This window comes from Magnolia sinica, chromosome 17 (genome assembly GCF_029962835.1).
Source record: "Magnolia sinica isolate HGM2019 chromosome 17, MsV1, whole genome shotgun sequence".
Classification (NCBI taxonomy): domain Eukaryota; kingdom Viridiplantae; phylum Streptophyta; class Magnoliopsida; order Magnoliales; family Magnoliaceae; genus Magnolia; species Magnolia sinica.
Window position 1 is genome coordinate 6,443,617 of NC_080589.1, and position 12,131 is coordinate 6,455,747.

Consider the following 12,131-nt stretch of genomic DNA (forward strand, 5'->3'; position numbering starts at 1 on the left):
TCAGTCCTTGAGCCCGACTGGCCAGCTTGGCTCAGTTCGGTCAGCAGCTCGGGCGAGTTCAAGCCAAGATCAAGCCGAGTTCTCCGTTACAATATTTTCACAAACACCTGGACTACACCTTCAAAATCTCACTGTATCTAAGATAACAGCGATGGTTTTACATATATTTTATCAAACACCTTCTAAACAACATAAAAATCAAGAAAAAAAAAAAGGTGTTGGTTTTATATACATACCTTCTGAGTTGGTTGGAGAGAAGGGCAGTCGAAGATGAGGGAGAGATTAAAGAGTTAAGAGGTGTGGCCTAGCTGGAGTCTGGGACGAGTAGGGAGATAGGGCATCTGGGACGAGCAGGGACTGGGAGTCTAGGAGAGAGGGAGCAGGGACGACTGATGAGCTGGAGTTTGGGACGAGCAGGGAGAGAGGGAGCAAAGAAATAAGGGCCGAGCGGGTGTATTTTCAAAAGAAATGTAAATGGGGTAGAATTTTAGGGTTATATATATATATATATATATATATATATATATATATATATATATATATATATATATATCCAAGTCATTCATTTATTTTTCCATATTATTCCGGAGAATGAACCTAAAAATGAAAGAGATTAAAATCTTGAGTGGACCACACCACAAGAAAACAATCGCAATTGAATGCCAACTTTTGAAAACTTCATATGCTCACTGTAATATTTGTTTGTCATTCATCCAGTTGATTAGGTCACCCACACCTAGATGAAGAGAAAACACAAATATCAACTTAATCAAAAACTTAAAAAGTTTTTAATGATGAGTGTTCAGTCACCAATTTTTCTACGACGTAGTTCATATGAGATTTGGATATACCTCCTTTTTAGGCTTATGTCATAAGGAAAATGGATGGATGGCTTTGTTAGGACGCATACATCACAATGGGGCCCACATAACACTATTGGTAGCCACCTCGCTATCGGCGCTAGCAGTATGCAATTTGCCTCCCATTGCCACCTTAGCTGAAACCCTCAAAATGGGTCCAGCCTGTTGACCTGTCGGTTACGGGTCGACCCAATCCATTTGCCTATGGACCCACTTGTATGAAATGGCAGCCAATGCGGTCTAATTAGTGTCCCAACGCCACCCGGTTAGTTGGTGTCAAAAACACTATGGCCCTTTATGATGTCCATGCCAGCCATCCAATTTTACAGGAACATAGAATGTTTCATTAAAGCACACCACAGGAAATAGAGGGGTCATGAGTTTTTCCTTCCAGTAATGCTACCTGACTTTATAAACAAGTTGGATGGAAATAACATGAAACAGTGGGGATTGAAAGCTTACTATTAAACACTTTCCAAGGATGAGTTTTTCACTTCATCCAAAGTTACGTGACTTTATAATAGGATGGATGGAAAATAAGCACTGCAGTGGGCCCCAAAAGAAGCCTTCAACGGTAAGTATTCAATCTCGATTCTTTGGCCTGCTTTAGTCAAAATCGGATGAAGTACTGAGTAAACTCTGTTGAGCCCACTGTGAATGGACGTTGTTTATCCACGCCGCCCATCCATTTTTTCAGATAATTTTAGTGGTTGATCCCAAAATTTAATTGTATCCAAAGCTCAAGTGGACCATACTACAGTAAACAGTAAAGGTATTGATTTCCATGTTGAAACCTTCCCAAGGCCCACGGTGAAATTTTCTTCTCATCCAACTTGTTCATAAGATTACACAGACATTTATGATGGGAAAAAACAAATATCAGCTTGATCTCAAACTTCTGTGGACCCCAAGAACTTTTCAACGATAGATGTTCAATTTACACGGTTTTGGGTAGTGTTGTCCACTTGAGCTTTGTATATGCTTTATTTTTCGGCAAAAGCTCTAAAATTTTCTGATAAAATGGACGGAAGGAGTGGATAAAATGTATGAGTGACAGTGGGCCCCACAGAGTTTACTCGGCAATCCGCTTATAGTTTACTCTACTTAGTTTCGGATCTATGTCAATTTTTTTCGGTGGTTAAATCCACTTATCTCTGGATCTGCCTCATTTTTTATTTTTTATTTATTTTTTCCAGTGGTTGGGTCCTTTGGGCTCATGCAGAGCTGGCAAAATGGGTAGACGGCGTGGATAAAACGCATATATCATGGTGAGCCCACGGAACTTTGGCTAGCTGGCTGGTGCTGGCTCATCAGCCAAACCGCGTCCGGCATCAGGACACTCCAACAGAAGCCAGAGAATTCATACTTCAGTGAGAGAGAGAGAGAGAGAGAGAGCATTTTTCCCGATTATTGTATTTCTCTGTAGGGTTTGCTTCTCTTTTTAATATCGAGAAGGAAAGAGAGGTGCATTTCATCGATTCTTCTTCTTTCCCCTCTAGGGTTTGAGAGAGAGATTCTCTCTCAGCAGCAGCAGCAGCAATGAGTACTATGAAGTTTTGCCGCGAATGGTACGCATCTTCAATCTCCATACATATCATACATGCAAACATGCCCACCATACACATGGCATATGTTTATGATGATTCTGACCGTTCATTCATCGGGGACCACCATGAACTGTTCATACACCGAATATCACACTGGATTGGATAATCCTAGCCATTTAAAGAAGAATCAATGTACAAAAATCACTAAAATCCAGCCAGTGGTTTTACTCAACCCCCCTTTTTGCTGTTTTAATGAGTGACATAATCCTAACCATTGAAACAAATTTCATACGAAAACGACTGACCAGATTTTAGTAAATTTTGTACATTATTTTTTATTTAAATGGTTAGCTTTGTCCCATTGTTGTGATTTTTGGTGTATGATCCATTCATGGAGCCTTGTGATGAATGAGCGGTTCGGATTATCATAGATATACAACATCAACATGGGAACATGGTGATGGATTTGATCTCCACCCTACATAATACATACATATATACATACTTAGACTTGCATGCACGTACTTATCCATTTTACGTGTGGCTGGTTACAGCAACAACATTCTCTACCCAAAGGAAGACAAGGAACAGAAGGTCCTCCTCTTTGCCTGTCGAAACTGTGATCATCAGGTCCAGCTCTTCGCTTCCTCACATTTTCTTTTTGTTTACAGCCTTCATGCTGGGTCGATATTTTATAGGGTTGGGTTTGGGTTGACCTGAACGGAGTTCAGGTTGTGTTGTCAAGGTGCTCTCGTCGGGTTTGGGTTGAAAAATGCCAACCCCATTTGATGTCGAGTTGGGTTCAGGTTGTGCAACTGCTGGTCAGATTAAGTTGGTTGGGAATAATTACATGTATTTGGGTCAGGTTGGGTCTAGTCAGGTCCATTCAGGTTGGGTTGGTTTGAGTATAGAGGAATTTGGGTTGTGTTTGGTTTGGACACCTTGGGTTGGAATTCGGGCTGAATCAGGTTGTGGGTTGGGTCCTCTCTAAACCTTATCCTGATTAATTTTGGTCGGCTGCATGAATCCTGTACTACCATCCAACTCTATCAAGGGTCATACCTTAGACCATAGGTCATCAAGGCTTTTCTTATTACCTATATACACATCTTTTTGGGCCTCCTCCTTGCCCTTTTAGAGCCTTCAACGTGTATCAACTCACTTTAATGTCTCCTACTCATTAGATGAGCTAGTGGAGACAACATAGTGTGTGTGAGTGATCCAATGTTCAATCACTGGTAGTATTAACTAGATGGTTCTTGGTCCTATTGCACATGACTAAACCATCTAAGTCTACTTTCCTTCATCCTATTACCTATTGGTGCTACTCCTAAGTTCCCTCAAATATATTCATTTTTAATTGTTATCTTTCCTCATCTTGCCCTGCAGCTCATCCATCCCAACATCCCTGTTTCAGCTACACTCATCCTATGATCATGTTATCCTCAACTGCCCAACATTCTTCCCATAAAGCATGGCTGGTCTTGTAGCTACAAGACCAGCCATGCTACAAGAGCACATCTCCCTGTCTTCCGCCCAGCTTTAATTCTATGGAAAACATCTTTCTCAATCTCTCTGCTAAGACGCGATGAGCCATTATTAAGTGGCACCCAAACATGACCTAATTTATAAATTGACGATTCTCCTATGACTTAAAGGCGATTGTTCCTCTATTTCGAGATCAGCTTGTTCCTCCTTTTGTTTGAGTTTTCTGTTGAGCAGTTGGGATGGAAGATTATAGTCTTAAAAGCAATGGGTTCGATCCTGGTTTTACTGGGGAAAAGGGCTACTCTGCTCATGTTGTAAGAGCATTAGCTTAAACCCCTTCTCTAATGGTGTACTGGCATATTAGCTATTCATTAAAAATTAATAGTATTGTTGGAACAGTCATTGCATCAAGGATGAGAGCGTTCAAATTGGTCTGAATAGATATGCTTCCATTGAATCAGTAACTTCCAAAGAAGATTTAGTTCCTAATCTTGAGGTTTAAAATTTCTTTCAGATAGCACATCTTGCCATTCAGGAGGAAATTTAGTTTCATCATAACTTCTATATGTTGGGAAGTACAGCCATCAGCTTGTGATTGCGTGCCTGTTTATGTACCTTCTAAATTCTTTTAGTTTTGTTAGACCAAAAAATTGTAAATGAAGCCATTGTTTATGCATGCAGGAGGTTGCTGACAATAATTGTGTTTATCGAAATGAGATACATCACTCGGTTGGTGAGCGCACTCAGGTCTTACAAGATGTAGCTGCTGATCCAACTCTTCCTCGAACTAAAACTGTTCGATGCGCTCAATGCAATCATGGAGAAGCTGTATTCTTCCAGGTCAGTTTTACCTCTCTTTGACTTTTTCTTTTCAATACTTCGGTGTGGGTGTGAATTATAATGCGACAAAACCATTATTATATGTGCTGATTTGGCCAGCCGGCACGTGCCATGCAAGTGGTTAAACCTCCACATGATGCTGGCAGTGTGAGCTTTGGTGCTGCATGTACGCAATACTTCTTGTGGGTGTATGTCCATTATCATTTGAGCCACACTCTACTTCTGGGTGGAGTTAGATGGTATTAGAAATAGGTGGCAAGATTCATGGTGTGTTACTTAAGGGTGATTTGATGTCATCTAGATTATCTTTTGAAAAGTTTAACGACAACTAAATTACTAGAAGTATGAGGGACTTCTCAGATTGGGTTGGTGGAAGAAATGAGATGGTGGATATCTTTATGAGGGGCATGAAATTTACTTGGCCTAGTAATCAAGAATGTCTGGCAATGTCTAAAGCTGGATAGGTTCTTACTCTTAGTTTATACAGAATGGGTGGAGTTGCTTCGCTAATTGAACAAAGAGGCTTTCCACAACAAGTCTCTAATCATTGCACTATTATGTTAGAGGCGAAGGAGGAGGATTGGGCCCAATTCCCTTTTGCTTCAGGCTAATGTGGCTTGAGGAGAAAGGTTTTCATCATTGAGTCATTGGTTGGTGGAGGTCTTTTTGGGTGGAAGGTTGGGCCAGTCATATGCTGCTCTTAAAACTTAAGAACTATGTTCTTAAGCTTGAAGAAGTAAAAAAACAAGATCCTTCTGGGTATTCAAATGTCCTATCTCAGGGAGGAATCAAAATCTCTATCCGAGGGGGACAAGGACTTAAGGGACCTGCTTAAACTAGAGTTGAAGAATAAGATTTAGAAAGAGGAGATTAAATGGTGACAATGGTCCAAGGGGGTTTGGCTAAAGGAGGGCAAGAATTCGAAAATTTTCCATGTGATTGTAATTGTGAAAAGCAAATATAATCAGATTCAAAGCCTATTGCTTCATTGAGTATGGAGTGAGGAGAAAGATGCGCTATGCAACTCTTTGAGGACTTGGGAGGATGGATTGGGCCTTCTTAACAAGTTGGATTTTTATCAAGTCTCTCATGACATGTAGAGAGCTTAGAGAAGCCATTTGAGGGAAACATCAAACTTGCCATAAATTATATAGGAAGAGATAAGGCACTTGAGCTGGATGGTTTCCCTATCGCCTTTTTAAATTTATTTTTTTTGGGAATGGGTAAAAGATGGCTTGATGGCATTTTTGTTAGAACTTTTTTGGCTAGAGGTAGTCTCTATAAAGAGATGGAGTGTTGTTTATTGCCCTTATCTTGATGGAGGGAGCGGAATGATTAATGTACTTAGACGTGTTAGTCTGACCAGGATCCCTTACAAGAATTTGGTGAAAATCCTAGCATCTGGATTCTGAAGAGTGTTGGGGTGAGCTATGTCCAAGGCTCAAGGTGCTCTCATTCATGGTAGACAAAATTTGGATGGTGCATTTATAGTTCATGATTGCATCGATTCAAGATACATTTAAGGAAGGGGATAAGTTATAATATGGACAATGAGAAGGCTGATTCCCACATCAAATGGTAGTTCCTCAGTTATATGCTTTATCTATTGGGGTGTGGCACCAAGTGGAGAAAGTGGTTTCAGAAATGCATTTCTTTGGCCGGGTACTCTATTTTGGACAATGGTTTGCTTAAAGGCTTTTCTCAATGGTTTGAGGGGTCTTCTCCAAGGTGATCCCTCATCCCATTTCAATTTGTAGTGGTGGTCGAGGCATTCGGTAGAGTGATGGAGAAAATTAATAGCTTGAAGCTTGGCAACACACCCCAAATCACTAACCTCCAGTTCATAGATGACATGACATTATTTTGTAATGCTTGGGATGTGTAAGTTGATAACTTGATTTAAGTCATCAGGTTCTTCTAAGTTTTTTCGGGCCTTTGAGCATCCATGAAAGTGAAATCTCGGGTATCGGGTTGGATCCTGAGGAAGTTGAAAGACTAGATGGAGTGTTTGGGTGTAGGTTGGTTGTCTCCAACCATCATATCTGGGGCCTCTCGTTGTGCATCAGGAAGCCGGTAGACATTTATGGGACATGGTGGTGGAAAGTTGAGAGGAAATTCTCAAGTTGGAAGGGCAGTCATTGCACTTATTAAAGCAGCCTTGTCCAATACACCATTGTATTACATACCTCTTTTCCAATGTCCAACTAGGGCGTTTAATTAGCTGGAAAATGTCCATAGGGTTTACCTTTGAAAGAATGTAGAAGATAACCACAAAATTCATCTTATGAATTAGGGTGATTTTCGCAGCCATCTCACCTTGGTGAGGCTGGTATTAGGGATTTGAAACCAATGAATCTTGCACTTTTGGGAATTGGTTGTGGAGATTCCTAGTTGAGGAAGATGGGTTATGGAAACAGGATGTTGCTAGAAAATATGTAGTGGAATTGTGGAAGATGGGGCTTGTGGAATCTTCATCCTTGTATAGAGCTTCAGGGGTGTGGAAGGTGTGGAATTGCCAATTCAAAAAGAAAATTATGTTTTTGGTGGATAACAACTCTCAAGTTCATCTTCAAGAGGGATTGAAGACAAAGATCACCTTGCCGAAGAGGTGGTTCATTTTTACAAGGATTTGCTTGAAGGGGAGGTTTGGAATAGGCCAAGATTGGACTTTTTGTAGTTTAAGAGGCTCTCGGTCGACAAGGCTAACTCAAGCGTCATTCTTATTGGAAGAGGTGAAAAGAGCTGTGGAGTCGTTGGGAAGAGATAAAGCTCCTAGACTGGATGGGTTCCTTGTGGTGTTTTATCAAGTGTTTTGGGAGATTGTGAAAGAAGATGTCATGAACTACATGAATGAATTTTTTGAAAGGGGTCTGCTCTCGATTGATCTTGCCGAAGAGGTAGTTCATTTTTACAAGGATTTGCTTGAAGGGGAGGTTTGGAATAGGCCAAGATTGGACTTTTTGTAGTTTAAGAGGCTCTCGGTCAACAAGGCTAACTCAAGCGCCATTCTTATCAGAAGAGGTGGAAAGAGCAGTGGAGTCATTGGGAAGAGATAAAGCCCCTGGACTAGATGGGTTCCTTGTGGTGTTTTATCAAGTGTTTTGGGAGATTGTGAAAGAAGATGTCATGAACTACATGAATGAATTTTTTGAAAGGGGTCTGCTCTCGATTGATCTTGGTGCTTCCTTCTTAGCTATAATCCCAAAGATATCAGGTGCGGAAACTCTAAGGGGGTGTTTGTTTTCTTATTTACAGCTGGAAATAAAAGTAAATAAACAATCATTATTTTCCATAAGAAATACACTGTAGCTGCCCATACTAAGCTTTGATTTGACTTGACACTAATACCAAGAAAAAAATTCAAAATTTTGCAGGGCCCACCATGATATATGTGTCTGATCCAAGCTGTTCATTCATTATAACAGCTCGTTTTAGGGCATAAACTGAAAATAGAGGCAAATCCAAAGTGCAAGTGTACCACAACACAAGAAACACGAGGATTAAACACACACCATTGAAAACTTCTTGTGGGCCATAGGAGTTTTGTATCCAGCTGATATATGTGTTTTTCCTTCATCCGTGTCTGTGTGATCTCATGAATAGGTTGGATCACAGATACAAATCAGAGTGGGACCCACGGATGGCTTCACATTTCAACGATGGATGTCAATATCCCCTTCGTTGCTGCAGTGTGGTCCAATTGAGCTTATAATCTACCTAATTTTTTGGCACAAGCGGTAAAATGATTTGATAAAATAGCTAGACGATGTGGATCGATCACATACATCATGGTGAGATCCAAAATTTTCACTCAGTCATTCCCACCCTTTTTTTCAAAAAGTAAATTCCGAAAATCGAGGCATAATTACCCTTTATATTTCCTAGCTTCCAAACAATAGAAATAGATTATAATTACCTATTTACCACCATTTACAATGGTAAATAGGAAAACAAACAGGCCCTAAGGGACTTGAGGCCAATTAGCCTTATTGGAGGGCCCACAAAATCTTGGCCAAAGTCTTGGCTACTCGGTTATGAGGGGTGTTAGGTAGCATCATATTTGAAAACCAAACTGCTTTTATCCTGAACTGACAAATTCTTGACAGTGCCTTAATTGTGCACAAGTGTCTTGATTCTAGGCATAGATCGAGAACTACAGGTACTGGGTGCAAGTTGGATTTAGAGAAGGCCTATGACCAAGTTGATTGGGGCTTCTTGGAGTATATGCTGCAACGTCGTGGAGAGAGGGAAAGGTGGACAGGGGAATGTGTGGGATTGACACTCTTTTCAGTTTTGCTAAATGAATCTCCTAGAGGCTTTTTTTAAATCTCAAGGGGTCTTCGGCAAGGTGACCCATTATCCCCTTTTCTATTCATCACCATTGTTGAGGCATTGGCAAGGATGTTAGATAATGGGCAGGAGGAAGGCCTTATTAGTGGCTTCAAAGTGGAGGGGATGCCCCGACATCTCATCTCGATGCAGATCCTGTTAAGGTGGAAAATTTGAGAACAATTGTCTGTTGTTTTGAGGCAGTCTTGGGATTACAGATAAATATTGTGTAAAGCAAGATGTTTGGAGTGCATATGGAGGAAGATGAAGTAAGGCAGATGGTGGATATTTTTGTTTTATAGTAGGGGTGCTTCCAACTACATATGTGGATCTTGCTCTGTGTTGGTAAACCAAAGAAACACCTTGGGGATAAGGTGGTGGAGAGGTTTGAAAAGAAGCTTACGAGATGGAAGAGTCGGTATCTTTCTCTTGGCGGTCGTATTACTCTTATCAAGGTAGCTCTATGAAAACTTTCCTTATATTTTATGTCAATCTTTAAGTGCCCAACAACATCCATCCTTGTTTCCCGGACCACCCCTCAGATAGTATGCTTTGGAAACTACACAACTTAGGCGATTTCTCAGTTTGGACCCTTTTTGCCCATCTTAGTAAAGATTCAAGGGGTAGGGAGGTGGTACACACCAAGCATATTTGGCATTATGAAGTTCCACCCAAGATAGTTGCTTTCGAATGGTTGGCTGGTAGAAAGAAGGTTTTGACAATTGACAACCTTCGTAAAAGAGCGATGATTATTCCGAATATTTGCTTATGCTGCATGAAGGATGAGGAAACAGTTGGTCATTTGTTTGTTCATTGCCCATTAATTGGTCGATCTGGATGGATATCCTCTCACACTTCAAAGTTTTATGGTCCTTTCTGTTGTCAGTGGGCGATCTTTTGAATACATGGCATGGAGTGAGCTTAGGAAAGAAAAAAACAAAGGGGGGGCGGGGGCGCACTTTAAGGAGAATGTCGTTGCTTGGTGTTTGGTGGGGCAATGTGAGAAGAAGGAAATGCAAGATGTTTGGTGAAAGCATTTCGGTGGAGGGGATATCTCGAAGGGCTAGATTGCTCATTATAGATTGTGCCTCTTCTGTTGATAAGCTTAAGGGATGTAATATTAATTTTCTTGGGATGTAGCTGGGTCGCCATCTTGGTGGCTTGGTTTGGGGGTTTTTTTAATCTTAGTTTTGCTTTGCCTTATTAAAATTCTAGTTCTGTCTCTCTCTCTCAAAAAAAAAAAAAAAAGGTTCATCCTCAGGAGGACCTGTAGTGTGGTGATTATACCCTTTGTTGGGCTTTTCCCAAGTTGGTTTATCTTGCAGCTCAGAGGGAGATGAGCATCTCCCGCTGCTTCTCAATAATGGGAGATCACACTTTGGGCTCCTTATCGAGTAAATATTCACGAGGACAAATTGGAGATATGTTGAGACTTCTTGATTTGCTGCAGAAAAGGTTCCACTCGTGGCTGCAAGGGATAGTCTGACATGAGATTGGAGATGTTGGGGAAATTTTTGTTAAATCCTTCTATGCACATCCGGTTGGATAGAGACCTACCCAGAGTCATCACCTTCAAGTGGTTAATGGGTAACAGCAAAGTGCTTAAGGTCGACAACCTTCGTAAGAGAAATAATAATAATAATAATAATAATAATAATAATAATGGTTATTCCTAACGTGTGTATCATGTGCCTCCTGGTGCAGATACAGTGGACCATGTATTCTTGCATTGTCTTTTTTATAGTAGCACGAGAAAGTTTTTTTCTTTTTCCCCATCTTTTTCCAGTGTTGTTGGGTGATGCTGGTTCAATTGGTTCATTCTTCTTGATGTGACATGGTGGTGACTCAAGACTCTGTGGAGTCATTTTCTTCTCACTGGCCTATGGGCTGTCTGGTTTGGATGCGGCACTAGGTGTTTTTGTAATTGTACTAGCAGCCTCGATGAAGTGGTTAGAAGTTCCTATCTTGATGTTGTACCATGTGGTGGGGTTCTTGAGCAGTTTGTTAACTATGCTATTTAGTTGTTTTTCCTCTCAGCATTCTGGTTCCTTGTAATTCTGACATATTGATCTCTCGTCTTTGCCTGCCTGCCTGCCTTTTTTTCTTTTAATAAAATTCTGTGGCTCTAATCTTGTATGTATGCTGTGGTGGCAATGCAGGCAGCTGCCAGGGGCGAGGAAGGTATGACTTTGTTCTTTGTCTGCTGCAATCCTAATTGCGGCCATAGATGGAGAGATTGATGAATCTGATGGTACTGAATTTTCTGGAGACTGCCTACTTCTCAAGCTTCAGTGTAGGCTGACATTTTGTTATCTAGGCTTACGAATGGTTTAAAGGTTTTCCGTTGTAACAATCTAACACCTTAGATATAGAGATCTTATCTGAGATCTCCAAAATACCAGATCTCTTTCACATCATACTTCCTATACTGGAACTATTACCATCTTTAACTATTATAGTTATCTTGGTTTTCTGGCATGATGTGCTTCGGGATCGAATTTTCCTGTTTGAAGTAGGGTGCGATGTTTGTTTGCTTTAGTGATGCAGATCTTGTTTGGCTTGATATCGAAGTAAATGTCATTGTTGGCTGTGGTGCGTGGACCATTGACTGTACTTCTATCAGACTGCAATTTTACAGCTCATGGGTCATTTTAGAAAGGAGAATGATCCCATAGAGTCTACTCTATGCTGGCCCACTGTAATGTCTCAGACATCCAACCATGCATCGGATGCGCCCCATCATGAAAAATGGGTCCTCAAAAATCAGCCAGATCAAAAAAATCAGGTAGACGATACCATCAGGAGTGGTGTGAAATCAAGCATAAAACCTCTAAATCACATGGTATGGCACACCTGAGTTATGGACTGGGCTGATTTTTGGGCGCTGGGTTGGATTTCCATCAGGCATCAATAGTAGGCACTATGTGATCATTCCCCCTTTTAGAAATGCCCCTCATCAATTAGATTGGAATGCCCTTGCTGTAGAATGCATGTTTGCAGCTCTAATTGGGGGTGCCTTTGCAGGGGTGAATCTCATTGCATTTTGCAGACTTGACCGAGTCGACTC

The 12,131-nt window shown here is 40.9% G+C and overlaps 3 protein-coding genes and 1 long non-coding RNA gene across 4 annotated transcripts in view; 3 read left to right on the forward strand and 1 right to left on the reverse strand.

The window, feature by feature from the left end:
* LOC131231017 (UPF0481 protein At3g47200-like) overlaps positions 1 to 12,131 on the forward strand; it is a 92,537-nt gene that overhangs the window by 46,640 nt on the left and 33,766 nt on the right. The gene's annotated exons all lie outside the window — the stretch shown is intronic.
* Positions 1 to 12,131, forward strand: part of LOC131231021 (uncharacterized) — a 104,008-nt gene that overhangs the window by 36,538 nt on the left and 55,339 nt on the right. The gene's annotated exons all lie outside the window — the stretch shown is intronic.
* The window catches only part of LOC131231023 (uncharacterized), a 67,095-nt gene that overhangs the window by 29,912 nt on the left and 25,052 nt on the right, over positions 1 to 12,131 (reverse strand). The window lies entirely within an intron of this gene.
* LOC131231022 (DNA-directed RNA polymerases II, IV and V subunit 9A) lies at positions 2,224 to 11,542 on the forward strand. Its single transcript, XM_058227099.1, has 4 exons — positions 2,224 to 2,428; positions 2,962 to 3,037; positions 4,577 to 4,735; positions 11,224 to 11,542. Exons 1-4 carry the CDS (start codon positions 2,400 to 2,402, stop codon positions 11,302 to 11,304), a joined length of 345 nt encoding a protein of 114 aa, XP_058083082.1. The 5' UTR covers positions 2,224 to 2,399; the 3' UTR covers positions 11,305 to 11,542.

What these genes read in the sequence shown, in the direction of transcription:
- LOC131231022 (XM_058227099.1), top strand. Translation starts at nt 2,400, where the DNA reads ATGAGTACTATGAAGTTTTGCCGCGAATG. An exon ending in ATGAAGTTTTGCCGCGAATG is followed by an intron (nt 2,429 to 2,961) that starts GTACGCATCTTC and finishes GGCTGGTTACAG; the next exon opens with CAACAACATTCTCTACCCAA. An exon ending in GTCGAAACTGTGATCATCAG is followed by an intron (nt 3,038 to 4,576) that starts GTCCAGCTCTTC and finishes TTATGCATGCAG; the next exon opens with GAGGTTGCTGACAATAATTG.